Source organism: Gasterosteus aculeatus, chromosome 2 (assembly GCF_964276395.1).
Source record: "Gasterosteus aculeatus chromosome 2, fGasAcu3.hap1.1, whole genome shotgun sequence".
Taxonomy (NCBI): Eukaryota; Metazoa; Chordata; class Actinopteri; order Perciformes; family Gasterosteidae; genus Gasterosteus; species Gasterosteus aculeatus.
This window is the reverse complement of record NC_135689.1, coordinates 11785057-11812116: the sequence shown is the minus strand read 5'-3', so window position 1 is coordinate 11812116 and position 27060 is coordinate 11785057. Positions and strand designations below refer to the sequence as shown.

Here is a 27060-nt window from a genome sequence, read left to right as displayed (position 1 = left end):
GCTGGCAGTTTAGCTCTTGGCGGTTTCGATTGGAGAACAGGACGTGGAGCAAACTGCTGCCAGACAAAATTTTTGCCTCCATTTAATCCCTACTGTCTACGACTGTGCAGCTCATCAGACAAGTCCAGCAATTTACTCGTGCAACACAATATATTCTTAGTTATTGATCGCAAGTGTTGCTTTATCAGTAAGATAAAGCACCTCACTTCCAATTGAGGTTCTGTAAAAGTATAAATGTACTTCTGTACTACTTATATGGATGTAAATGTCCACTAGTGGGCAATGGTTATATGCAGCACCAAGCAACAGAACATCGTCATGATTAACACATCTTTGCTTTTTAATATTCATATGAATGTGAATGAATCGGAATCAATTAGACAAACAACATTCTGTTTGATAAAAGTCTTTAATATTATTTTCTGTTCGCTCCATCATGTTCCACACTCTTAAACCCCAAAACCTCCGTGTCTTTCTCACCAGACATTTTCTTCTGATTGCGTTTTCAGTTTTGTGCTGGAAGCTGCTGCAGTTCCAATGAGAAACACAGAGAAGAGATTGTTTACATCAGTGCTTCCAGTTTACTGTAACAACAGGATTTATCCTTCTGAATTAGATCAGCAGCTCACAACACTTAGAGAGGAAAAAAAAGAATACATTTAAACACCAAAAACCTAAATATACTCTCCCACACACACACCCACACACACACACACACACACACACACACACACACACACACACACACACACACACACACACACACACTTATATACACACGCACTCACACACAAGCACAGTCACTCATCTATTTTGATTGAGAACAACCACACAACTTACAGACACCAAAGTAACATTACAAAAATCAGAAAATATCTCAAAATATACAATTGTTATTTACAGCTCAAGTATACACCCTGTCACTCTTACTGTAGATACTCTGTGTGAATTTATCAGAATGTACATCAATATGTACAGATTACATACATTGTCTTAAACACTATATATATAACTATGGTTTGGTCACAGAAAGACTATTTGCACGGTTAAATAAATACACTATTATTATTATTGTTTTAATCACAGTAATTCAACTGAGTAAACCTCTACCAGTTGCATTAAAGGAATGACACTTGGACAAGACAACGAGACCCTGGAGTCTTTGTTTTTACAGTAATAATAAAATCAGATATCCACTGTGAAGAGTACTTCAACAGTGTTTAGGCCAGGGGAATAAAAAACAAAGGAATCCTGCTTCTTAGAGACGATATACAATGTTGATTGTGCTCCCTCCTAACGCTCTCATTTTATTATTGTGCTGAGTTTAGTTTCTTGTGAAGTTTGGAGTTCTTCTAAGTGTGCAGATACTCTGGTGACTCCCAGGAGGATGAAGGAATATGACCCATCAAGTTCATCCCCGCAGGCCTAATCTGAACTCATTGACTGGAGCTTGCTCCATTGTGCTCACTGTCCTGTGCTTCTACCGATTTGCTTCATCTTCAAGCCAGAGCAGGTGAGTACAGATGAAAACCTCCACCTGTACTCGGCGTTTATGTCAAAAGCCCATTGACCAAAAACGTCTGGTTTCTTGTACATGTTAACAAAGTATTTTTTCTGACTAAATAGGTTAATACCCAGCTGGGGCATGTTTACGTGTTCATTTATCCTGACACATTCAGGATGCAGAGCAACACATTTCCACGTTACAGATCCCCTCGGTGTTCTGTTGTTTTGTTTTAACAGTTGTTCACATAGTCATTGGCATTACTAACTCTTTTCTTCTTTGCTTATTATTTACAAAATGTGTGGCAACAGAACCTGAAGCAGTATTGAAGAACATACGATATCATCAGAGACAGGAGGGGCAGTAGATAATGTGGAGGTGTAACGGAATTATACGATCAATTACTTCAGTACACACAAAAGTACATATCACACAATATGTCACACCTACTACAGGCTGATGTACGAGCCATGAAACAGGTCACATGACCACATTTCAAAACAACAAATGGGGGTTATTCTTCATTATGTATGATAGGAAGGAGAAAACCAAATTAATTCACATCATAAGAGTAAACATTACAACTTCTTCAATGCTAAAATGACCTGATCTGCCAAACAAACAAGATTTTAGCAAAGTAGCTTGTGATACATAAGTATATTTGTGCCATTTTTGGATGTGCAGCCCTCTTCCTCTCTTTGCCAATACATTTCTGTTCAGCATTCTTAAGGGTAACAAAAAAGCCTTCATCAAAACTGTACATAACAAATTACTCCAGGGTCTCTAAGTTACTAAAGTGCTCAAGTCAATGAGACAAGACATCAGTCCAAACTCACCGCAGAGGAAAACTAACTGACAAAATCACCAGGCAAACCGACAACAGGGATGCTGTTCGGCCACCAAACGCTGTGTCTGACTGTGCTTGACGCGACATCTGTTGAGCCTGAAGTGTGCTTGTTGTCTCAGGGCGGAGAGACACTGGGTGTCTCCGCTGGCCAGCAGAGACACCCAGTGGTCAAGTCTGTATATTACCATTCATCCCAAACCTTTATATCACAGCACACACAGTACACCCCTAAACGTACAGGATCACACATTTAAAACATTAAAAAGGTTTTCACTCCTCAGTTCACAAAAATACAACAAAGTGTAAATTATAGTGCTCATGAAATGTCTCAGGGGGTCGAAGTTAGAGGAATGTAAAACAATTAAATCTTCCTCAGGTGGGATGACGTATGGATGAAGATTAATCCAAAGCGCTGCACGGAACTGGACCTTTTTATTTTATGCAATGTAACATCGGAGATCTATTTTTGTAGGACTGTAACGTTAAAACTCCTCATCTGTGTATTGCAGACTAATCAGCCGTGCGGGTTGAAAACAAGGTGCTCTCTTCCTCCTCCTCAACATGGACAGCAGCAACAGGATCTGTATCTATGGTGCGCGGCCACGGCTTCCCCAGGGCGACGCAGCTCTATTTTTACAGCGGCCGGGTCGCCAGGAGCTCTCATTCAGCGGCAGACAACACGCTGACGCGCACACGCACATGCACGTCTGCACGCATCAAACCAACAGACAGACGCCTGTGAAGCCTCCCTTGCCCGTCGCTGCACCTTCACTACCACCTCTGCACTTCCAAGGCGTCTACTTAAGTGGGATTGCTTAATTAAAAGGATTGATTCAAAAGGAAAAGCTTTGTCTAATGTCGCTCTGTGTAATGGCTCAGAGATGCTCTAAAACGATAACAGGACGCTGTGCTTCGGTGTTCACCAAGAAGAAATGATGAGGTGAAAGGCTTCCCCTCATTTTGCACTACTGTGGTGAATATACACAATTCACGGTGACATCTCAGACTATTGTACAACACATATGTATAATATTCTACATTAGTGGGAACAGTAGGGATAGAAGGAGATCAACGGTTTTACGAGGACTAACTGGTTATTATTGCTGATGCATGATAGGCACAATAAAGATGTAATGTGCTTGAAACACTGTTGACAGTATCAGAATCACTTATTAATTACTGTTATGGATGCATTTGTGATCATTTTGTTTTCTAAATGAGAGGTTTTCTCACACGGTGACGCAGAGCATGGAACTATTTTCCTCGTCTCAGTCTCCTTCCATCCCCGCGCGGAGCAATCCTCTACAACGAGAGAGACGATGAACTCCCACATCCAGAGACACGCATCTGTCTCAAACAATAACCTTCTCCACACTGGTGGACACACGGTTCAGCACCACGTGAAGCATTTCAGCGCTGCACACATCTTAACCTCGCCCATAGCTTGTGACAAACCAGCCCGTGCTGAAGCCCTCAGTGGACATTTCATTGCTGCCTCCGTTCTTGTATCAGTCCCTCTGTCTCTGCCCCTTTAATAAATTGGCGGATGGAAAGGGTTGTCAGATCTGGTGGGACTCTCATTTCAGGTGGCATTTGGCAGCACGGATCATATGGAGTGGAAGGTGACGAGTATTGGGGCAGAAGATAGGCAGGAAAGAGGGACTCAGCTCTGGCGGGTTAAGGTGTGAAGAACGCTGCAACAACCGGCAGTGAATTTTCTCTCCCTTTTTGACTTTTTCTGTTCCTCCCTGACCTCCCCTGTCTCCCTCTCCCCGAGCAGGCCTGGGGGTTTAACAGGCGGGAGGATCTCTGTGCTCAATGGATCATAGCTCAGACTCGGGCGAGCCGATGTTCTGGTAGCCCGTCTTAGTGCTGGTGCCGTAGTTGGTGTTGATCATCTCCTGGGCGCCGCCGGGGCCCAGGTAGGCGCGTGGGGCCGGCATCGGGGAAGGAGCCTCGCTGGGGTTCTTGTTGAGGATGAAGCGTTGCTCGTCCTGCTCTTCCAGGTTGGAGATTTCCTTCATCATGCCTTTACGGTAGGAGACGGACAGCTTGTTGGAGCCGTCCGAGATCAGGTTGAAGTGGCGGACAATGAAGACGAGGGGTAAAGGCAGCATTGCCGCCACGATGAGGGAGTAGGCCATGGCTAAAGCCCAGGGAGGGTAGCTGTGGAAACGCTCTGCGCCCTGGCAAACAAAGAGTGCAGAGAGGATAGCATGAAGAAACAGAACAAGAAGTATAAAACAATCACACCAGTCTGGTTGCGTGTTCATCCTTTGTTTATGTCCTTTCTCAATCATCTTCTCCCCAGGTGTAAACACACGTGAACACTAACCTCGGCCTCCACCCAGGCGTTGTATCCCGCCGGACTGATGGCCATCTCGACGACTGTGGCGATAATCAGAACCACCAACACCGCTGGCGACACGTATCTCCACATATAGTAATAGAATGAGTATGGCCTGAAACCAAGCATGTCCTCCAGGTCCTGCATGAACCTGTGAAAGAAAGAGAAAACAAGATTAAAACTTAAACCTTGGTCACCTGGTGACTGGTTGATTGTGAAAGGCTGTAAGGGCTTGAAATGTCGTGAATAGAAATGGGGTCCGGGAGCGTTCTATTCTTTGGCCCTGTCGCATCGTTAGCATGTTAGAGGGCTCTCTCAGACATTTTGGCGAAAGAGATGACAGCGCTAACAGTGTAAACCCAGAGGGGAACCTGAAGAGTGGTGCTGCGCTTGCCATGCATGCTCGCAGGCGTCTATTTAAGAAGAAGCTCCAGTAACGACACAACGGTTGTCTGCTGCTATATTATTGGTAAGAAAGTTGGACGCCTTAATTACCTCACTTCACTCACCTTTTAGCATGTTAGCATGCTAACATCTCTAGCTCAAACCAAAGGCACAGCTGAGGCTGATGGGAATGACATGTGCTTCGCAGGCCTCATGCTTTGAGCTGCTAGCGTGGATCGAATTATTGAAATATCGGTGAACTTTTCTTTTGAATGCAAAGGTCCAGGCACAATGGGGGTTGTAAAGCCCCCAGTCTCCCACTTCTGATAAGGGGCTATATAAAGAAAAAGTGACTTGAATTAAGGATTAAGTGATATGTGGCATATGTACACATATATATGCAGACAGAGAGAGATTTGAAACATGTACCAATTGTCTACATACGGCCTTCAAATTATTTTTTTTATCCAAATATGGCTGCGTCTACACATCCAGTCAGGTCACCTCTTAGTGCCATAGATCCAGGCCACAGAGATGTTCTCCAGGATCACCACCACAGTGAGCGGCAAACCAGCGGAGTAGTCGTCAAACATGGTGACAAAGTAGTTCCCTGAACGCTGCACAAACAGCAAGCCTAGCAGGAAGGCTATGATGCAGCAACCCACTAAGAAAAAGATGGAGAAGACATCCAGTGAGAATCACAAGCACTTCACTTTTATGCACGAGATACTTTAAGTGTGATAACAGTCAACTCACCACACAGGATCTCTTTGCGGATCTTGAAAGCATCCAGAATGGGTGTGGTGATCCCAGTCATGGTGCCGATCATGCTTCCCAGGCCCAAGTTAATCAGCATGAAGAAGAACATGACAGACCAGAAGGGACTGGCAGGAAAATGCGTCATAGCCTCCGTGAAGGCGATGAATGCCAGACCGGTGCCCTGCACCGACTGAAAGAGAGGGAGGCGGGGGTCAAAAGTGTCAGGATGTAAATGAGTACTCCCTGGTGGAAAACCAACCGAATAACATCCATTTCCAGAGTGATGAATTAGTGCAGCCCCTCAAGGTACAGAGACACTTTAAGTGAGGAGATTAGCACAGAACATTAGGCTAAAACCTCCAAAAACACTAAAGACAAGAAGAGTCTGAATGACGATGTCCTAACAACATTCTTGGGACCTCTTAATTATCTTTGCAGAAATGGATGATGAACAGAGTTCAAAATACGTGCAGTCTTGTGCATTTTTTCTGCTAAGTGGTCAATGTGTCTGTGGAATACTACTCTATGAAAAACCGACTTGGTAGAGAAAACCGGGGCTGCAACTATTATCAAGTGTAAAATTGTTTACGCTTTTTTATCTGATTAAGAGGTTTAATTTGCTAATGACAACTGTAACATATTCAAATTGTTTACTGAACAATTAACCAATTGATCATTGATAATTTGATTCATTTTTAAACGTAATTCTTTGCAGCTCTAGAGGATTGTGCTTTGATTAACATCCTGGTATTTTTTACCTCCCGTCTTTTTGAATTTTTCAACATCAAGACAAATTGTCCTGAATCACCACCCACCACAAAACTCAACAATCACACTCCTTTCAGCTTGGGAATTCTCCTCCTCTGACCTTGTTGAGTTCGTCCTCCAGGAGACAGGCGTCCAGGCCCAGTTGTCCAAAGCTGTCCTCCTTCACCGTCTTAATGACAGTGTACATCTCTGCATAGTCCACGGTGGACAGGTGGGAGAAGTTGATGTGGGGAGGGATGAGCGCGTTGCTCAGCACACCTGTGTTTAAAAAGCCCAGAATCTTCTCTGCATTACTGCACATAGGAAATAGGAGACGTGGAGAAGGAGGGCGAGTTAGTAACGGTTTTTGAAGAAAAGAAAGATTGGTCAGGTGGCCCTTGATGTACGACACACTCACTCGACGACACACTTCTCGTTCATGACATTGGCCTTGAACCCAAGGACAGCAAACACAACTAAAGTGGCCAAGATGGAGGTCACGAAGTTGATGGTGGAAACCAGTGCTGCATCAAAGTGGCAGTTGTTGTCTCGCTTGTTGTAGCTGGAGAAAGCAATGACGCCTCCAAAGCCCAGACCCAGAGCAAAAAAGACCTGCGTGGCTGCTTCTCTCCACACCTGCGGCTCCAACATCTTTTCCAACTAGAGGCAAGAGAGAATAAAACATGTCATATTTAACTATCTTTGAATTACCTTGAATCTTGCTGTTATATATTTGAATTCTGCCTCTTTTAACACTGGACTGCTATAACGCAACAAGTTTAAAAACATTTGGAGTTGAATGAATATTTTCGAAAGGAATGTTGCATGATAATATTGAACAAATGGCAAAGTGCAGGTTAAAATTTTCCATGCAACTATATATATTCCCCACTAGAGGGGGACATCCACCCAACACGTAACAATATTGATGACATTTACGCCTGATTGGATCTGACCATCAACCACTCACGGCTGAGCAGCTTGCATAGTCAAAGTGTCACTCATGTTACATATCTGTTTAACTACCAGTCTGTGAATAAGTGATCAGGACAAAGACAGCTACCAGCTTTCCTTTTCCCCTCTGTCACACCCTCCACTCCACCATTGCACAACAACATGTGTTATTATCCAGAAAATCCCAATTCTGCGGAGGTGTCATTGTTTTAGAGTGGTCAACGTTTTTGTTTGATCCATTTGTCTCACCTTTGGTGTGAACATGTGAGCAATGCCGTCCACTGCGCCCTTTAGCATCAACCCTCTCACCAAGAAACAGAAGAGCACCACGTACGGGAACAGAGAGCTGAAGTACATCACCTGAGAGAGAGAGAGAGAGAATCCATCACACTGTGTTGCCATGGACACGCTTTTCTGAGGCCTCACACATGGAAAAAACGGCACCAGCAAACACACAGATACACACACAAAGACACATTACTGCTTTGTGTTTGCTTGGCTCTGAATCTGTTAAAGCCTCTCTGGGAACCGTCACCTTATCGTGGTGGAGAGGTTTGTGTGTCCCTATGAACCTGAGGGCTGTGTTGTCGGGAGCCTTGTGCTCCTGGTAGGGTTACCCTTGGCAAAGTGGTCTCAGGCGAGGGGCCAGACTAAGAATGGTTCAAGATCCCCATGAAAAAACGGAAGAGGGAAGGAGTTACCCGGCCCGGAGGAAGCCCGGGGCCCCCATTTGGAGCCAGGCCCAGATGGAGGGCCCGACAGCGAGCGTCTGGTGGCCGGGTTTACCGCGGAGCCCGGCCGGGCACAGCCCGAAGGAGTGACGCGGCAGCCCAACACTCTACTCCCCATGGGCTCACCACCTGTGGGGGAAACCGATGGGGTCGGGTGCGCTGCTACAAGGGTGGCAGTGACAGTGGGGGGTCTAGACGGAACAGACCTGGGCGGCAGATGCTGGCTCTGGGGACGTGGAACGTAACCTCTCTGGGGGGGAAGGAGCCGGAGCTTGTGCGGGAGGTGGAGCGTTATCAGTTGGATCTGGTGGGGCTTACCTCTACGCACAGCCTCGGCTCTGGAACCAAACTCCTGGATAGGGGGTGGACTCTATTCTACTCCGGAGTGGCCCATGGTGTGAGGCGCCAGGCGGGTGTGGGGATACTCATAAGTCCCCGGCTGAGTGCTGCTACATTGGAGTTTACCCCAGTGGACAAAAGGGTCGCCTCCCTACGCCTTCGGGTGGTGGGGGGGAAAACTCTGACTGTTGTCTGTGCATATGCACCAAACAGCAGCTCAGAGTATTCGGCCTTTTTGGAGACCCTGAATGGAGTCCTGCATGGGGCTCCTGTAGGGGACTCCATAGTCCTACTGGGAGACTTCAATGCGCACGTGGGCGACGATGGAGATAACTGGAGAGGCGTGATTGGGAGGAATGGCCTCCCTGATCTGAACCCGAGCGGGTGTTTGTTACTGGACTTCTGTGCTAGCCACGGATTGTCCATAACAAACACCATGTTCGAACATAAGGATGTTCATAAGTGTACGTGGTACCAGAGCACCCTAGGCCAAAGATCAATGATCGATTTTGTAATCGTATCGTCTGATCTGAGGCCGCATGTTCTGGACACTCGGGTAAAGAGAGGGGCAGAGCTGTCAACTGATCACCATCTGGTTGTGAGCTGGGTCAGAGGATGGGGGAAGACTCGGGACAGACCCGGTAAACCCAAGCGTGTAGTGAGGGTGAACTGGGAACGTCTGGAGGAGGCCCCGGTCCAAAAGATTTTCAACTCACACCTCCGGCGGAGCTTCTCTCACATTCCTGTGGAGGTAGGGGACATTGAACCAGAGTGGTCTATGTTCAAAACCTCCATTGCTGAAGCCGCGGCGGTGAGTTGTGGCCTCAAGGTCTTAGGTGCATCAAGGGGCGGTAACCCTCGAACTCCGTGGTGGACACCGGTGGTCAGGGAAGCCGTCCGACTGAAGAAGGAGGCCTTCCGGGTTATGATATCCGGTGGGACTCCAGAGGCAGTTGCAGTGTACCGACAGGCTCGAAGGGCAGCAGCCTCTGCCGTGATGGAGGCAAAGCAGCGAGTATGGGAGGAGTTCGGGGTAACTATGGAGAAGGACTTTCGGTCGGCACCAAAGTGTTTTTGGAAGACCATCCGGCACCTCAGGAGGGGGAAACGGGGAACCATCCAAGCTGTGTACAGTAAGGATGGCACCCTGTTGACCGCGACTGAGGAGGTTATCGGGCGGTGGAAGGAACACTTTGAGGAACTCCTGAATCCAACTACTACGCCCTCTGTGGTGGAGGCGGAGCTGGAGGCGGAGGAGGGATCATCGTCAATTAGCCTGGTGGAAGTCACTGAGGTAGTCAAACAACTCCGCAGTGGCAAAGCCCCGGGGATTGATGAGATCCGTCCAGAGATGCTAAAGGCAATGGGTGTTGGGGGGTTGTCTTGGATGACACGCCTCTTCAACATTGCGTGGAAGTCTGGGACAGTGCCAAAAGAGTGGCAGATCGGGGTGGTGGTACCCCTCTTTAAAAAGGGGGACCAGAGAGTGTGTGCCAATTACAGGGGTATCACACTACTCAGCCTCCCGGGTAAAGTCTACTCTAAGGTGCTGGAAAGGAGGGTTCGGCCGATAGTCGAACCAAGGATTGAAGAGGAACAATGCGGTTTTCGTCCTGGTCGTGGAACAACGGACCAGCTCTTCACTCTTTCCAGGATCATAGAGGGGGCTTGGGAGTATGCTCAACCAGTCTACATGTGTTTTGTGGACTTGGAGAAGGCGTATGACCGGGTCCCCCGAGAGATACTGTGGGAGGTGCTGCGGGAGTACGGGGTGAGGGGGTCCTTGCTTGGGGCCATCCAATCCTTGTACGCCCAAAGCGAGAGCTGTGTTCGGGTGCTCGGCAGTAAGTCGAAGGCGTTTCCGGTTGGGGTTGGCCTTCGCCAGGGCTGCGCCTTGTCACCAATCTTGTTTGTGGTCTTCATGGACAGGATATCGAGGCGTAGTCGGGGGGAGGAGGGTCTACAGTTCGGGGGGCTGCGGATCTCATCGCTGCTTTTTGCAGATGATGTGGTCCTGATGGCATCTTCCGTCTGTGACCTCCAACTCTCACTGGAGCGTTTCGCAGTCGAGTGTGAAGCGGTCGGGATGAGGATTAGCACCTCTAAATCTGAGGCCATGGTTCTCAGCAGGAAACCGATGGATTGCCTACTCCAGGTAGGGAATGTGTCCTTACCCCAAGTGAAGGAGTTCAAGTACCTTGGGGTCTTGTTCACGAGTGAGGGGAAGATGGAGTGTGAGTTTGGCCGGAGAATCGGAGCAGCGGGGGCGGTATTGCACTCGCTTTACCGCACCGTTGTGACGAAAAGAGAGCTGAGCCGGAAGGCAAAGCTCTCGATCTACCGGTCAATCTTCGTTCCTACCCTCACCTATGGTCATGAAGGATGGGTCATGACCGAAAGAACTAGGTCACGGGTACAAGCGGCCGAAATGGGTTTCCTCAGGAGAGTGGCTGGCGTCTCCCTTAGGGATAGGGTGAGAAGCTCAGCCATTCGCGAGGAGCTCGGAGTAGAGCCGCTGCTCCTTTGCGTCGAAAGGAGCCAGTTGAGGTGGTTTGGGCATCTGGTGAGGATGCCCCCTGGGCGCCTCCCTAGGGAGGTGTTTCAGGCACGGCCAGCTGGGAAGAGGCCCCGGGGAAGACCCAGGACTAGGTGGAGAGATTATATCTCTGCACTGGCCTGGGAACGCCTTGGGATCCCCCAGTCAGAGCTGGTAGATGTGGCCCGGGAAAGGGAAGTTTGGGGTCCCCTGCTGGAGCTGTTGCCCCCGCGACCCGACCCCGGATAAGCGGTTGAAGATGGATGGATGGATGGATGGATGAATCTGTTAAATCTGAGCAAATGTTGAGAGACGCCTTTAGGTTGGTAGAGACGGGTAAAAAATCCTTCCTACATCATTTTGGTGAATCATTGCAGTAATCTGACAACGCTCATTGAATTACGACATTTAGTTTTTTTTACAAAAGACTTGATCCTTAATGTTGCACTGTGGTGTACGACTCACTCTTTGGAGATTACAGGATGTAAAAATATACATATTCCATCTTCATTCTGAGAAGGTCTTTGCTTGGTTCAGTTTAAGCTTATTAATGTTGCCTTTGTCTCTCTTCCATGACATAGATGAGATCCCAAAATAGGCGAGTGCTTTCACAAGGCTTTAGAATCTCACCTTTCACTGACGAGCGTTGGCAAAGAGAATAAAAGACTCACTGATGATAGAGGGCTTTTTAAATGCATTGTTAAGTTGTTAAAACAATGCATCCTTTATATGTTGCAACCTCTGCTTCTTCTGTGAGACCTCGTACCTTCCCAGAGGACTGGATGCCCTTGATGACAGCCAGGCAGACCAAGATCCAAGCCACCAGCAGGGAAAGGACCATCTTCCAGTTCAGGCCGCCCGTGTCGTCGATGCTGCTGGTGATGTTGAGGGTCTGCCGGTACCAGAAGTAAGTGGTGGCCGAGCTCTTCTCACACTCGGGCTCCACGACTACAACACAGTCACATAAACATTGCTGCGACAGTGGAGATCCGGCAAATACACATGAACGTCCAATTTCATCATAAGAGGTACGGAAAACGTTATTTTAATTATTTGCTGGTGTTGATGGTGGCAGGGAGCCGCAAACTAAAGACACACCTCTTCAGACTTTACCTGGACTGAAAAACACTAAACAAATTGGGATGTAATGTAATAAAGAAGTAGAGTGTATTTTGCTTCATTAAAAATAGCTCTGTCATGATTTCTTTTAATATGACTGTCAGCTGAAGAATATAAATAGTACGGTGCACAGCAGGCACAAAAGTTCCTAATGGATTGTTGTTGTTATTGGTTCTTCATCACTGATGCATTCATGTGTAAGAATTGTATTTATGTTGACTTTTAGCCAATTGCTGTATGCATAACTCATAAGCATAATTGTCTTCTTGTATAACAGTAATTATAGAGTAATGTGTGTCTGTTGTTAAGTCAAAGCCCAATTGATACAACATAAACCACTAGGCCTTGTTATTTCATACTGACCCTGATTTCTAGAAAACTCTTGAAATAAGTCCATTCATGTTGGGGAAGAATTTATATCATCAATTATTTGTTGCCCTTTTCAGTATCGATAATTGACAAAAATCGACCTGCTACTGTGGAGAACATGTTGTGGTGTGTTTTGAATGTAAACTAATTCTTGTTCACATCCATTTTCAGTACCTCACAATCTGCCTTTCTCACAAATTGCTGTGTCCCTTGAAGTATTACCGCCATATGGTGAAATATTGTGATATCATTTGAAGGACTATACATGGCTTGCACGAGTGAGTGTGCATCTTCATCTTCACGTCCGTGCACAACCACAGGAAATGCAAAATATGACCGACTTCGTAGTGCCACTAGTCAATAACTCTCTTTGATCTACAAAGTAACAAAGGCCTGTAACTGTCCGCTCACGTAAATGACAAGTGCTTCTTAACCGTACTGACTAACTGTGCTTTACTGTGCGTAGCTCAACTGAATCCTGTAAGACGCTGCACAGCATCCCCGGAGCATTTATTATCATAAGCACAGTCGACATCCTGCCCTCTACTGTTAAGCTGATGCCCTTTACTTTGGCAGAACCACAGGCTGCCAGCCATTTGTGGCGCTGACCATCCGGGTCACACCGTGTGACGGGCCCGCCCAATGGGGCGGCTCTGTAAGATGACGTGCAGGGACCTCCCGCCTATAGAGACGGCAGAAACGCTTCTCTGTTCGCCTGCAGAGGCACTGCTGCTTCACTGCAGAGACACAGCGAGGCAAGCTGTTTGAATGCAAAGACACAGGTTCTGCAGCTCAAGGCACCGCCCTGCGTAGCGCCGGCAGCTCCGTGTGCGCCTTCTGTTCTGGTTTTGTCTTGCAGGCAGTATTTTGTCCTGTAACTTTTGTCAAAGGCTTCACAATGGAAAGCTCTTCAGTATTAGCACTCGTGTTGTAGTCTCTGTCATAGCTGCAGCTGTGTTGTGCGCCCTGCCTTGCGTTTTGCACTCACTGGCTTGGGTTCCATTTATGCGGATGGGGCATTCAGCCCAAGGCAGTGGATACTGGAAAGACTGGAAGAAATAGAAGATGCTCCAGCCGATAATCACGTTATAGTAGAGGCCCACGAAACCGCAAACCTGGAGCAAGAAATGAGAGAAAAAGGCAATATTTATCACTCCTGAAAAACCATAACTGCCTCACAAAAACAAACGCACAAACAGCGCGGTGGACAGAAAACACGCAGCTTGTCGAGGTGAACGTCTCCTCTCGAGTTAGAGCACACACGCCGAGCACACAGCTTAAGTGGATGAATTATTGAGCTGTTTGCTCTCAGCAGCAATCGCTGTGGTCCTCAATGAGAAGGTATTTATAGCTGCTGAATCTCCCTCTGCCACATCCAGGCTGCCACACGCCCAACTGCGCCAGGACAGGCCCCTCCCTCCCCTCCTTGGCACTGGACTGATAAAAATCGTAATCAAAGGGACGGAATAACAAAGAAACACTGACGCATTCAATCACGGACTGTCTGGGGCCGATGACGCCGACGCGATGGGAGTGTGATGGGTTACTACTCCTGCAGATGATTGGGACAGATTATGACGGTGATCTACGCTGGTCTTTGCATGCTACTCGATGTAAAACGTCGGGAGGAAGCGATAGACGGAGGCAGAGGGAGTGCTGCAGCACGTTTTTGGTTTCTGCACACGACCCATCTGACTCAAGTAGGGAAGATGAGCAAGTTACCATTTCAGACAGAACACTTATTCAATAACAAGACGCTGGTGTTTCAGGGTTTCACCTATATATTGACGTGGTGAATGGAGTAGAGAGGGTGCGCTGGGAGCCACAAAGTTGGCGGTTTGAGCCCCGGCTGCTCCCTGTCTCATATTGAAGTGTCCCTGAGCAAGACACCTAACCGCTAATTGCTCCCCGGGCAATAATGTAAAAAGCCATGGGTTAAAAATGCAATGTAAGTCGCTTTGGATAAAAGCGTCAGCTAAATGACCTGTAATATATTTATATAGATTTCACTTGTCGTGGTGGAAAAAGCATCACAATACACCAGAAACTTCTCCATCTTTACTTCTGCTAAATCAAATTCCCCACTGGACATTTTCCCCACCTGATTAAATGGTTTTAAATGAAGCTCTGTTGAGGCATGTTGTAAAGTGCAACCAGTATTGAACCGTTTGATGGGCTCTTTTGCGCTCACCATCAGACTGGAAACCCCGATGCCTCCGAGCTGTGGGTAGACATAGTTCCACACCCCGATGCTCCCACGCCTGATCCTCTGACCCACTGCCAGCTCCAGGAAGAAGAGGGGGATGCCGATGAGGAGGAGCAGAATAAAGTAGGGCACCAGGTATGCACCTGAGACAGAGGAGGGACAGATGGACTCATTGGGGGATCACAGTGTTTAAAAGCCATGTATAGTGAAAGACAAAAGCTCATTGTAAAACAGAGGAGTCCATTCTCCTCATTGTCCATGCGTCTCTTCCTGCCTCCTCTCGCACACGTTTCATCTTTTATTGCAGGAGGAATAATGGCACTCAAACAGAACAAGTCACGTCCAGTCTGTCCTGCTTACGTCAGGACATGAAGGGGCGCCATGGAGACAAACCGTCCACAGCCGGAGAGGACGGGCTCATTATGACGGACAGCTTAGGAGGAGCAGCCTGTTGCCAAGCTGAAAACAAATGACGCTGGACTCGATCAAAAATACTGATCATCTGGTGAGTGGCTTTTAGAGCGAGCAGCAGGCAAATCAAACAAAGAGGCAGTGTTGTGTCACAGAGGGGAACTGGCTTCTGTGTTGCTGCCTACTTTCACTGATGTCTATTCTGAGCAGGACTCAGGAAATCAAACGTCATCAAAGCATCAGGACCAGCTCACTACGGTTATCTTGAGGATCGTGCTGTTGTTATTTTAGCTGCACGTTGTGGTTCTCTAGATTCCGACGGCTAAAATATATTCTCAATGAAAGTATTCATTGTACAATCTTCATTTCATTCAAGAATACCGTGAATTACAAGTTAACTTCAGGCTCGGGGATAAAGATCTGAGGTGGATTATAACCTGCGGTGGAGCAGCTGCACATGCTTTCAGAATGATTGGTTCTATGACTTGTTTAATTTCTTACTTTCCATAGCAAATGTGTATATGTTTAGCTGTGGTAATCTGTGCAATTTAACTTTATTTCTGTTTCCTTGTTTTTGTTTGATTACCTCCTTGATTGGTTCATTGTGGAACAAGGAAAGATATAAAAAGTCTGAGACAAAACCATCGACTGGTCAAAATCCTCAAGTTTTCTGAGCGCATTTATTTATTACTCTGTTCAAATAGACCCTTTAACATTGGACTTGATGTTGTAATGCTTCATCATAGTGGTCTTCATCACATCTTCATAAAGAACATAAGTTGTCCTGAAAAAACATTTTATGTTTTCAGACCTTCTCCTTCTGCGGAAAAGACAAAAATGGACAATTACGTTATTAAATTCCACCAGGAAACACGAGCAAGATGCTACACGCTAATTCCTCAAAGTGCGCATCAGTAGGTGAGGATAAATGTCTTCATTGCTCCACTGACACAAACCCGGTTGGATGACGAGGATCATACGTCTGTTTCTTAGTTTGACGGTTTTATTTTTTTGTGAAATATAAAACTATATATTTTGTGATGGAGGTTTGTGATAAAGGAAAATAATATAAACCTTCAATGGACTAGAATTGACTGGTAATGATAAAGGATTGACAAGAGATGGAGACAGCTTGTCCTCATCTCTGGAACAAGCCAAGATAGTACAACACCTCCCACAGGGTCAAAATCCAGCAGCAGACGCACACTCATTGTTGCACGCACTCCGGTCAATACGCTTCAGCTTTGTTAGGTCATGCATCTCGAATACCATCTTTAAAACACACACCTCCTACTCGAGGTAGAACCAACACTGTCTGAAAGCCGAGGAAATCCGAATCTACTCCTCCACTTCCTCCACCTTGGCCTTTACCTCCTCACCATCTCACCACAAAACCAGTAAATGATAATACCAAAGAGAAAGGCTGAAAACCTGCAAGAAACGCAACTAAAGACGCAACAGGAGTATCGTGCGCCGTTTGGCAGGAACCCCCCAATGTGACCTTGTGTTGATGGTGGAAAACATCTCGTCGTTTAGCTGCTGACATTACGAGTCTAAAACCCGCTGAAGAGGTTGCCTCTCTCACTCGGGCGATTAGTTGGCAGTTTTGTTGACAGGGTGTAATTTGTCAAAGACGGGCAGATGGTTAATGGCTCCGAATAATGTTGAAGGTCTGTCCTTGCGGTGTTGAGATGTTGTGGCAATTTGTAGCAGTATAACCTTTTAAATGCAGTTAAAACTGAACAACTGTTGGTTTACCGACATCAGTACTAAAGTACATTCAAGCCAGGCGTAAACATTCAGTAAAAAGCCCCCAAAAAAGCTGGTTTAAGGGGCATTTCTGGGCCCCGATTTTACACTATGGACAAGAAACAAACCTCTTTAAACTAAAGTATAAAAATCTATATTGTTACATCCTACTAAGGGAACAACTCCCATCTGGACTCATTTTATCGAGGATTTTACCTGAAGAAATAAACAACGGCATACGGCATTGATTCAACACAGCATTTCTTTGTTAGTAATTACGCAGCACCCTGTGGGGGAGCGACACATGTTCCTCATCGGAACAAACATCCAAACCCAGACGTGTTTCAGTACTTTGCACATTGGAGCGCCTGTTTCCGCGATTAAGAGCGGCGATATGCACCAAGTTCACACACGTCCACCTACCTCCTCCGTTTTTCTGGCACAGGTAAGGAAACCTCCAGACATTACCCAGGCCCACGGAGAAGCCCACCTGGGCAAGGATGTACTCCAGCTTGTTGTTCCAGGCCGGTCGACCGTCCTCTGCGTCCGGGTCAGGGGAGGGTATCAGGGCCTTTACTGGAGCAGTAGAGCCGGGACTCAGACCCATACTCATCTGGCTGCTCTTGTAGTCCATGGGGTGCTCCAGGGACAGCAGGTCGGCCACCGACTCGGTGACAGGCTCATTGCTGTGCTCCCTCTGGGTCACCTTGGTGTTCTTTGGCATGGCTGCAACCCCGAAGCGCCTTCGGCTTGAAGGTAGAGGAGGAGGCAAGGAAAGAGGTGTCTGACTGGAAGAAGATTCGGAGGAGCGGGAAAATAAAGTTGTGCTTTTTTCCTTCAATCTGTGAGGAGAAATATTGGAGACAAACAGGAAATGTTGGAAATGTTATAATAATCAAACTTAAGTCATACAGTTTAAAGGTGGTATTTATTTAGACATTAAATTTCAAAGTTGTCTAATATTTTTTGAATTAGCTTTTTGAGTCATGTGAGCAGCATGAACAGCATGAAAGGTCTGTCTGTGGGAGAGCTGGTCTCAGAACAATGTAGAGCTATAAAACTAAAGCCTTTAAGCACATGTTTCCTGGTATATTAAGTTCTGTCTCATCACACAGCCTTACAGTCTTGTTGTTAGATTGTTTTAAGATGCCAGAGGCTGTGGAGAAGAATCCAAGACTCCAGTGCTCCTGAAAAGAAACAAGCTGTCTGGAAAGTTTCTCTCAAAGTTCTCGGGAATGTGTAAGCTTTTCAGAGGCCTCCTGCAAATCCAGTCAGCTAATAATCCTGTGTGCATATAACAACACGGCTTAAGGGCCGGTGTGTCGGAATGAGTATGAGACAAGTTGGTTAACCCCCCAGATCCAGAGACAACACGTCCAGGGATAGAAAGAGTACTCCAGCAGCTTAAGCATTACACTATGCACCTTGTCAGATTCAAGAACGACAGTTTAAAAAGCAGAATCAATTATTACACTAACATTTTCTTCTTTATCCACAATGCTCTAACAAAATGCGTAGAGAGTCAGGTCTGTAACGTGGATTAAAGTATCTCCTAAGCTAATTCCAGGGAAACGTATCCTCCTTCTGGGGCTTTTTTCACATTTACAGTCCCAAGACCAGACTTCAGTTTCCTTTAAATAAATTGTATTTTCTGGGTGGAAAAGCCTCTTTGCTCTTTAACGATGTTACCGGAATTGGTCTTTATTTCCACCCGTGCTATAAAGCACACTGGGAAACCCTGTGAACAATGGAGGACTAGGGCCTGGACTCTGAGCCCTCCAGCCGACCACGGCAGCAACACGCATTCCTCCACAGTGGCGCTGAGCCGCTGCAGTCACGACACGCCGCCGAGGAGCGGCGCTCGACAGATCTCCGAACAGTAGTGACCTTTCCCACAGTAGTCTACACAATGCTGAGTCATCGCTGAACACTCTGGATTTGGTGTGAAGCGATGATGTTTGCAAACAACATTTTTTGGGCGAGATGCTGAGTTTGGGGGATTGTGGAGCTCTGACAGTCCGCTCACGCAAGGATTTCCTCCGCTTTTTCTAAGAATGGAAAAACTGGCCATTGGTCAGGGAGATGGTGGCCCTACCTGCAAATGGGCGGTTATAGTTTCTAGTTCTGACTTTTTAATCTTGTTGCAATGTTGATGCAGAAATACACCAGCAACTTTCAGAGTTTCACATAATGTGCTGACACGGATTGCACATACAGAACTGAGGGAAACAGTATAGTAACATTAGAGAGGTTTTTATTTTTTAAGGATACGGAGGAGAAAATGCATGATGGATAAACCAAGAAAACAATAATGCAAAGGAAAAGATGCTGCAGATACTAAAAGATATTCAAACGTCAAAACAATGGGAGTGTTGGACCTCAACCTCTGAGGGCAACATGTGCAGTCAAATCAGGCAGATGTGTGAATCCACTCTTCTTGTAACATATTTTATAATTCTCTGTTGACTGTTTGGTGTTGATGACAGAACAGGTTCTCTGTTTCTCATGCAACGATCCACTCGACTTTTATCTCTTCTGGTTGCTAAGCAATGGCTCTTCCTGCAAAATTGAAATCCCATCCCTTCAGCGTGATTGGTCGCCTCTGTGGGAACTATTGGACGGTCAATCTGGCGGCCATTACAGGCAGAAAAGTCATTTTAGGGTTTGTACAAATGCCACTTAGTAATAATGAATTAACTCCCCCCACTGAGACTTGAACCTGAACAACACAAGGATCCTGAAAGGTTCAAACCAGCACCTTCATGACGCCTTCCAGGCATCCTTCACCAACACACAGCCTCACATCCAGCTCAGGGACCGGATGCCTCGTCAAGGTCAAACGAATCACGTAAGAAAAGCGATGCAGAAACGCAAACAACACCAGTGAAAGTCCGCAGGTGGTGGGCAGGCGCGCAGAATGCGTCACGCACGAGTGAAATTTGGACACCCGTGGCGCGGCGGCGTCAAACGCGGAAGATTAATGACCGACGTTCATCCTCAATCCCCATCTGTCAGGTGATGAGGATCATCTCTGTCCAGTAAAACGTTCGTCTCGTGGGTGGGCGGGCAGCCATCGCCAGTTAGTCAAACGCGGTTTAGTTGACACATTAAAGCTCACGTATCTAGATGCAATCAACCGGTGAAAACGGATAAGATGACGTTTAATCTCACCGTGTGCGTGATGCGCAGAGCGGCTTGTAACGTCCGAGTCAGCGTGACAGGATGGATCCGAAGGTGGCGCACGATGCCTTCAGTCGGCCGCTGTGTCTGCACACAACATCTCCGAGCGCGCACCGATCCGCTTGCAGTCCAACGGGGCGCACGGTGCGTAAATTCAGTCTGACGCAGGAGCTCCACGCCTGCCGCAAGTTCGGTTGCTTTAACAACACTAACTTGCGCCGGTTAAGGATTTTATTGCAACCCGGTAACAGAAGCGGGTCTGCAGCTCTGCAGATTAGCTGCCCACCCCTTTGGCTTCCACGTGCTTATTGCTGTTGTGGGATAAATGAGCTCCCCATAGTAGGGAGAAATTAGCATGGCAAGTCACGACGACGTCTGACGCAGGTTTGACTCACCGACTCGTGCGCACGTCAGCAGTTGATCCAGAAAGGGGGGAAAAAAACATCTGCAGTGTTCCCAGGACGATAATAAGACAATCACGTGTATCATCAAATCATGTACATCAAACAAACTGATTTGATACGGTATCCTGCTTGCGCAAAAGAGCTTTTGGAGTGATGAGAATGATTATTATTTTTAATTATAATTATTGTTAATTGTAGAAGTATAGACTTCTCAGTTAATCTTCACATTGAGATAGATAGATGGATGGATGGATATATCCTGACACAGTTTACCTCAATTACAGAGTCAATGCTTCACGTTAATTGGTTTGTAATCATTTATTGTGTTAATATGTGACATTGTCGTTTTTCTTTCTGGTCAACTGAAGCAAACTTGACATTTTTGCCATGTTTGCTTGTTTTCACCACAGACACTGATGAACCGAGTAGTTTGCTTACTTTTTTCCTCCTTTTTTAGGTTTTTGACCTCATGCATGCAATTGTTTTTTAGACAAAACTGGGTTTTGTCAATGCTGGTTGCGTTTGATATGAAGTGTCGGGGGGGGGGCTGTGATTAAAATGGGTTAGCAGTGCAGGTGTAGTACAGCTGTTGTTTCAGCTCAGGGTCACCAGAATACGTTTTGAACGTGAAAATGAGGCTTTCAGGTGTGAGTCAAACAAAGATACTCTTTGGGTGATTATTTAGAGATGCAATGTCAGCGTACTAAAGGGTGTCAGGAGTGACAGTTGATTTTTCCACTGATAACTTCCTATCGTTTTTGCACTGAGCGGACGTGTCAGCGTCGGATTATCACAGTGAAGTTAGTCGGCTATTGCTGTTCCTACCGCATATCATGTTCCACTCATGTGACCTGCAACAACTGGGAAAATATAGAGGACATCCGTCTGCTAGAAGACACTTAATACATACACATGAACACCTACACATGCTAGAACACGCACAGACGCCGCATTGGCTGAGAACACGTATACCCACTATGCCTCCTGTCTCCTTCAATTCACTCATGTGACTCCCTTTCCAAGGGCTGACTGCTGGGATCAGTTGCCATGGCAACCACTGATCATATGAGGGTTACTCACCCTGTGAGCATTTCCTTTCTCTTTTTTTTCTCTCGCCTCCTCCTCTTTTTGCACCTACTGGCGTTCTGCACTACGTGGCTGTGATTCAGCCACTGAAGTAAAATAATTGCCCCCCCAAAACACAATTTAGCAAGGTTGGTTTTCGCCTCATGCAAACACAGTGTATAATACTTTTCATTCATGCAACAGGAGACACAATATTCCGTTGGAGGGGCTCCAGTGCATCATCAGACACAGCCTTCCATCTCTTGACCTTGAGCTGGGTGCGTTTATTTATATTTTTTTTAGCACAGAAGGCTTGCGGAAGAAGCTGCAGTGACGCTCTAATATCCAGCAGATGCTATATATATATCCAGCTTTACTATCTGCACCGTGTTAAACCAGAGCACAGAATAGAGCGGAATTGAGCCATCAGACTGGCCTGTGATTTACTGAGTCTTCTATTTATAGTTTAGTTCTGTGTAGACTGCTAAAGACACATTCAACAGTACCGATTGAACATAGAGAATGATATGCAAGAATACAATCTATTTCACCATGATATATTGTGTGAAATCTGGCTTTGGAACAAGAGATAACATGTTTCCTCTGCATATTACTCGATGCGATGTTATTTTTCAGCTTGAAAGGATATTGTAAATGTATTTTTTTACATTGGATAATATTGTCAGCAGAGACCCTTATCTCAGACCTCAGGAGAGACGGGTTGCCAGGTCACAAAATAAACATGCTGACGAAAGCCGGCGGGTATAAAAGGATCCGCGTCTCGGGGGTGTTTCCATGCAGCTGAGCCACTTCGGCAACCACAATTCAACCTCCTCTCTCTGCTCCCCCCTCGTCCGCCACGAATGGTGCCATCCCAAGTCCGTCGATGCACCGACACCTTTGCCAACTCCCGCCTGGGTGTGAGAATACTGCCATTGAAAAAAGATGGACAAACGAGGAGGGGAAGAGTTTTGGTTATTCCCCTGACTGACTATCTGCTGCCTCTTATGACGCGGATGAACCGAACAAAGTGTGTTTCCAGTTTTGTTTCACTGGTTTTTGCAGTTTATAATGTTTAATGTTTACGGACTCATTAATAGTCACCCCCTCCCCCTCTGCGATTTCCAGTTGATTTCCCATCCTGCTCAGTTGACAAGAGGCTCTGGCAGAGCTTCTCTTAGATGAAGATACATGGACAAAGGCCCTGAAGCCAACACGACAATCAGGAGTATTGACAACTGTGATGAATGTGCAGCGGTACAATCGATGGCAGCCGTTCAAAAAATAAAAACATCAAATGTATGTGGTGATGCATTATCTTTGACAAAATATACCGTGTTCAATAGCATCCTAGTTTGAGGCCGGGATTCTGGTGCATGATAATTAGTATGGTCTCCTCCTTTAAGAATGGACTGTAAAACTGTTGGGTGGAAAAACCTATTCCAGAAGGAGAGTGAATCTATAAGTAGTTTTATTTTATCATCAGAAAATGTTTTGTCTGATTGCTACCAGCTCATATGTACATAAAAAACACAATAGGATCTCTTTCTGATTTTAACTCACTATGATCCCCAGACACTGAATGCTCTTGGTCTCTTGAAACTAACCCAGTATTGTTTGTTAACTGGAATTAACTAGAATGTTTTTTTGTGCCTTAATGCCTTCAAAAACCTACAGCATGGTGCACTCACTCAGAAGTGGGTTTCACAGGTGTGTTTTAGAGAAATTATGATATCACGGCCATATCGGCTGATTGCTTTGCAAAATCAATGAATTGTGAAATGAAACAACTGAACTCTTGTTTTATTGTGCCACAGCTTTATCGTGACATTTAAAGGTCGTAGCATAATGTAAGGCTCAGAGTTATTAAGTTATTCCTTTTGGTGACATAGTGTGCACGCTGGTCCTCCTGCTCTTCAGTATACATGGTTGATGTTCGGAACATGACGTTTCAGGCTGTACAGTAAAACAAATATGGAAAAGGAACAGCATTGACTTCCTGCAAGTCCACAGATCTACGTGCATTCACTCTTATCTAATGCATAATGCAAACTCATTACACCGTGTTGGTATTAATGGACATGAGCCAGGATATAAACAAATAGATGGGAGGTGTAAACTGAAACTGAACAATACCATCTGGGGGAATCATCTGTAGTTAAGATAATAGTGTGTTGCGCAATACGGCTAAATATAGAGGCTGTCATACGTGTGAAATGTGACCTGTGAAAAGTCCATCCCAGACTGCGGACCCTTCTCCGCCACCTCTCGATGACTAATCTGCAGCGACTGAGCGGTGCTCAGATGAGAGCATACAACAGATTTTATGTAACGACATAAATGACTGTGAACAAAATGCTGGCACCCTGTCGGCTGCGTTCTTGTCAGAAATCCGCACTCCCCGGGAAAGATCTGAATTGTTCCCGTGACTGCCAGTGCTGTGCTGACACCGCGATGGATGTTTACTGCAGTTCTTCTCAACCTGCTTCCATGCGTACAGATAACTTCTGCACTGAGGCTTATTTATTCATGAGAGAACACCTAATGGACCAATGAGATTTAAAGGCCACTGCTCAAAAACATAGCACAGCGTGACTCATGCGCCTCGGCCTACTGCACCTCAGTCAGCCAGAACTTCAGTGCTTAACCTCAGCTCGCCTGTACAGGGAAAGTAAGGAACTATAGATAAAGCATGTTATTAGATGTGATCTCTTTCTCTCTGGAATTCAAAGAGGTGCGTCAAAATAATGCATAATAATTCAGAAAGCATCATTTTTAACGTCCATCTCTTAAGGTTGCTCATTTTAAAAAGTGTCTTGCGAAATTTAAAAAAAGAGGTCCACTTGTCTTATTGCAGACTAATACAAAATGGATGCAGTTTCATGTAACATGACAGAATTGGAGGAAACAGGCTGTTTCACATGTCTGTTTGGACCCCGATCATCACAAAGTATTTCATACATTCATCCATTCATAGATCGGAATCTTGGAAACGGTGGAATCCATGGATCATCATTGAATTGGATTTGAATTTAAAGATGTATCTGATGATAGTTACGCTTCTGGACAAGCGTCTGTGATATTGTTGTGCCCTCTACTGGTTAGAATTGTAGCAGCACGATATTATGTGAATATAATATACCTGCAGTGTGACATGACACGACTCAGTGCCCAAAGAACAACTGTGCACACTGATATCAAATGAAATGTAGTCGGAGCGGATGACCTATTGTTCTTTTAATGTTAAGTATTATTATTATTATTAGGGCCAGAGCACCAACCTACTTGGTCCTCTCAGGCCAAGTACAGTGCAAGGATTATTTTTTTATTTTGACTATTTACCGGCACTGTACTTTAACAGACTCCTCATGAGCGTGCAGCGTCATTGAACGACGAGGACGTCGTGTGGCGGCCATTTTACATGACTCGCTGTAAAACATCAAACTGCAGAAATATACAAACGATACAAATCTTTCCCAATATCGACGGGCTTAATTAGAGTAAGTGTTTGAGGATCCAAATGCTTATTTTCACTGATGGCTTTAACTACTACAGGAAACCATCAAAAGGGTTCATGGGCCCACCGGCAGAAAAGCGGATTCCTCTGATTTGAACACGTGCAGAAGAAAGTTATTTGAAGACCAAAAATTGGATGACAATAGTTTTTCAAATCGCTCATCAATAGTACAGGAACTGTTCCATTTCTCCTGGACTCTTCCCGCTTTGAATCACTCAACAGTGATTTCCAGAGCTGCCTGCACAAGCAGTGGGTTTTGAAATCTGTATTTAATTTGACAGTCTGGAATGTAACAAAACCATATTCAGAAACACCCACCCTTGTTTTTTTCCGATCTTTACAGACTTACATTCATTGAAAACATTCAACCCTTAAGACCACACAGTGACCTGGCGACTCTGCTGGTACACACCGGAAATACTGTTTAAATCTGTGCGAGCAGCTTCTGATGGTCGAAGAAATGCACGTCAGCATTAACCAAAGTCTGGCAAATACTCTCTATAAACGCGCATGCATGTGCGTGCATGTGCGTGCATGTGCGTTCATGTGCGAGGGGCCCGACCAACGCTGCTTGCAGCTCGAATTCAGCCTGCTGTTCTACAAAGATCAGCGAATGACAAACATTGATTGATTTTGCACAGACTGAAGTATCAGAACGATTAGCGTGGAAACATTCCTTCCCTCCCCTACATTTCCACTCCGTCTGTCGAGTGACGCTGCTGAGGCCTCTGCTGCTGCGGAGGGAGGACTTCACTGCCGTCTGGGCTGCAGCGGGGAGTGGCAAGCGAGACACACGTTCAACCATTACAAACTATCAGCGAGGCACAAGATGGAGGAGTAAGGGTCTCTTCTGAAACTGTGGACAAAGAAAAACACGTAGTGAATAAAAAAAACAAAGTTGTAAATTTGCTCTTGCAATAAATCCAAGGCATCATCAGAAAAATAGTCATAGTTAGATCAAAATAGATGGTTGGTCATAACTGCCCTGCTTTGCGGAGCCCATCGCTCCGTCTGTTGTGGATTATTCTGCTGACAGGCAGCACGCTGCAGGCCTGTGTTTGCTCTAGCAACCAGAGAAAAGGCTTTTCTCCTCAGTGAGGCTGAGTGTATTCAGAAGCTCAATAAATTACGAAATAAACGTCCTCTCAAACGGAAAAGAATAGATTTGAGGCATTAAAATCACAAGATATTACTCTTGTAAGGTGACAGACAGCATAATGAGCATACATGTGAATAAAGTACAGCGAGACTCAATAAATGTGGAGTTTTACATTAGTTGTTTTATTGAATGCCAGTTGTGGAGTTTACAGCTGAAAGCAAAGCCTGTCATGCTCTTCAGCATAATTCACTCACATTCACGTCTTCATCAGTAACAAGGCCGGCAGTCACTGTGATGAACTCTGTTGTTGTTCCGACGTCATCATAGAGTCTGGCAGCTCCTCGCTCTACCAGCAGACCTCCTCTTCTGTCTCTCCCTCCTCTAGTGGAGACAAACGACCTCATCTGCACCATCGTTCTGTGGCCGCCATTGATTATTGCCGCTGGCTGTCTCAGTCTCTGCTCTCCCTCCCCTTAAACCGCTCTCATTTAATCCCTTGTTTTCATCACACCCCGTTTCACTATTGATTTTAATGTAGGCGGGCAACCGCTTGATGTCTCTTTTTGCAGTGTGTTCTTTTAATACACATCAATAGCAAAGCCTCCAGGTTAAAGGAAAAGATAATAAATGCAAGGGCCATTAACTGTCTACTCACATGCTTTGCACAACTGCTTGTTTGACAGCACGGTGCAAATGATTAAGGAGGAGTGTCATTCTTGCTGTAAAGATGCTTAACTTTGGGGTCAGCAGCATGTTGCCTGAGTTAAAATCAGCTATTGCAGCCACGAAGGCT

At 45.8% G+C, this 27060-nt stretch overlaps 1 protein-coding gene across 1 annotated transcript; it reads right to left on the bottom strand.

Annotated features, from left to right (window-relative positions):
• Window positions 1–392: 392 nt before the first annotated feature.
• On the bottom strand, window positions 393–20583 carry slc6a17 (solute carrier family 6 member 17). Its single transcript, XM_040193233.2, has 12 exons — window positions 20174–20583; window positions 17426–17844; window positions 14828–14985; window positions 13625–13751; window positions 11915–12096; window positions 7792–7902; window positions 7007–7248; window positions 6710–6902; window positions 5839–6031; window positions 5587–5746; window positions 4687–4849; window positions 393–4537 (listed from the first exon to the last, which is right to left on the bottom strand). Exons 2-12 carry the CDS (start codon window positions 17724–17726, stop codon window positions 4175–4177), a joined length of 2193 nt encoding a protein of 730 aa, XP_040049167.1. The 5' UTR covers window positions 17727–17844; window positions 20174–20583; the 3' UTR covers window positions 393–4174.
• Window positions 20584–27060: the final 6477 nt, after the last annotated feature.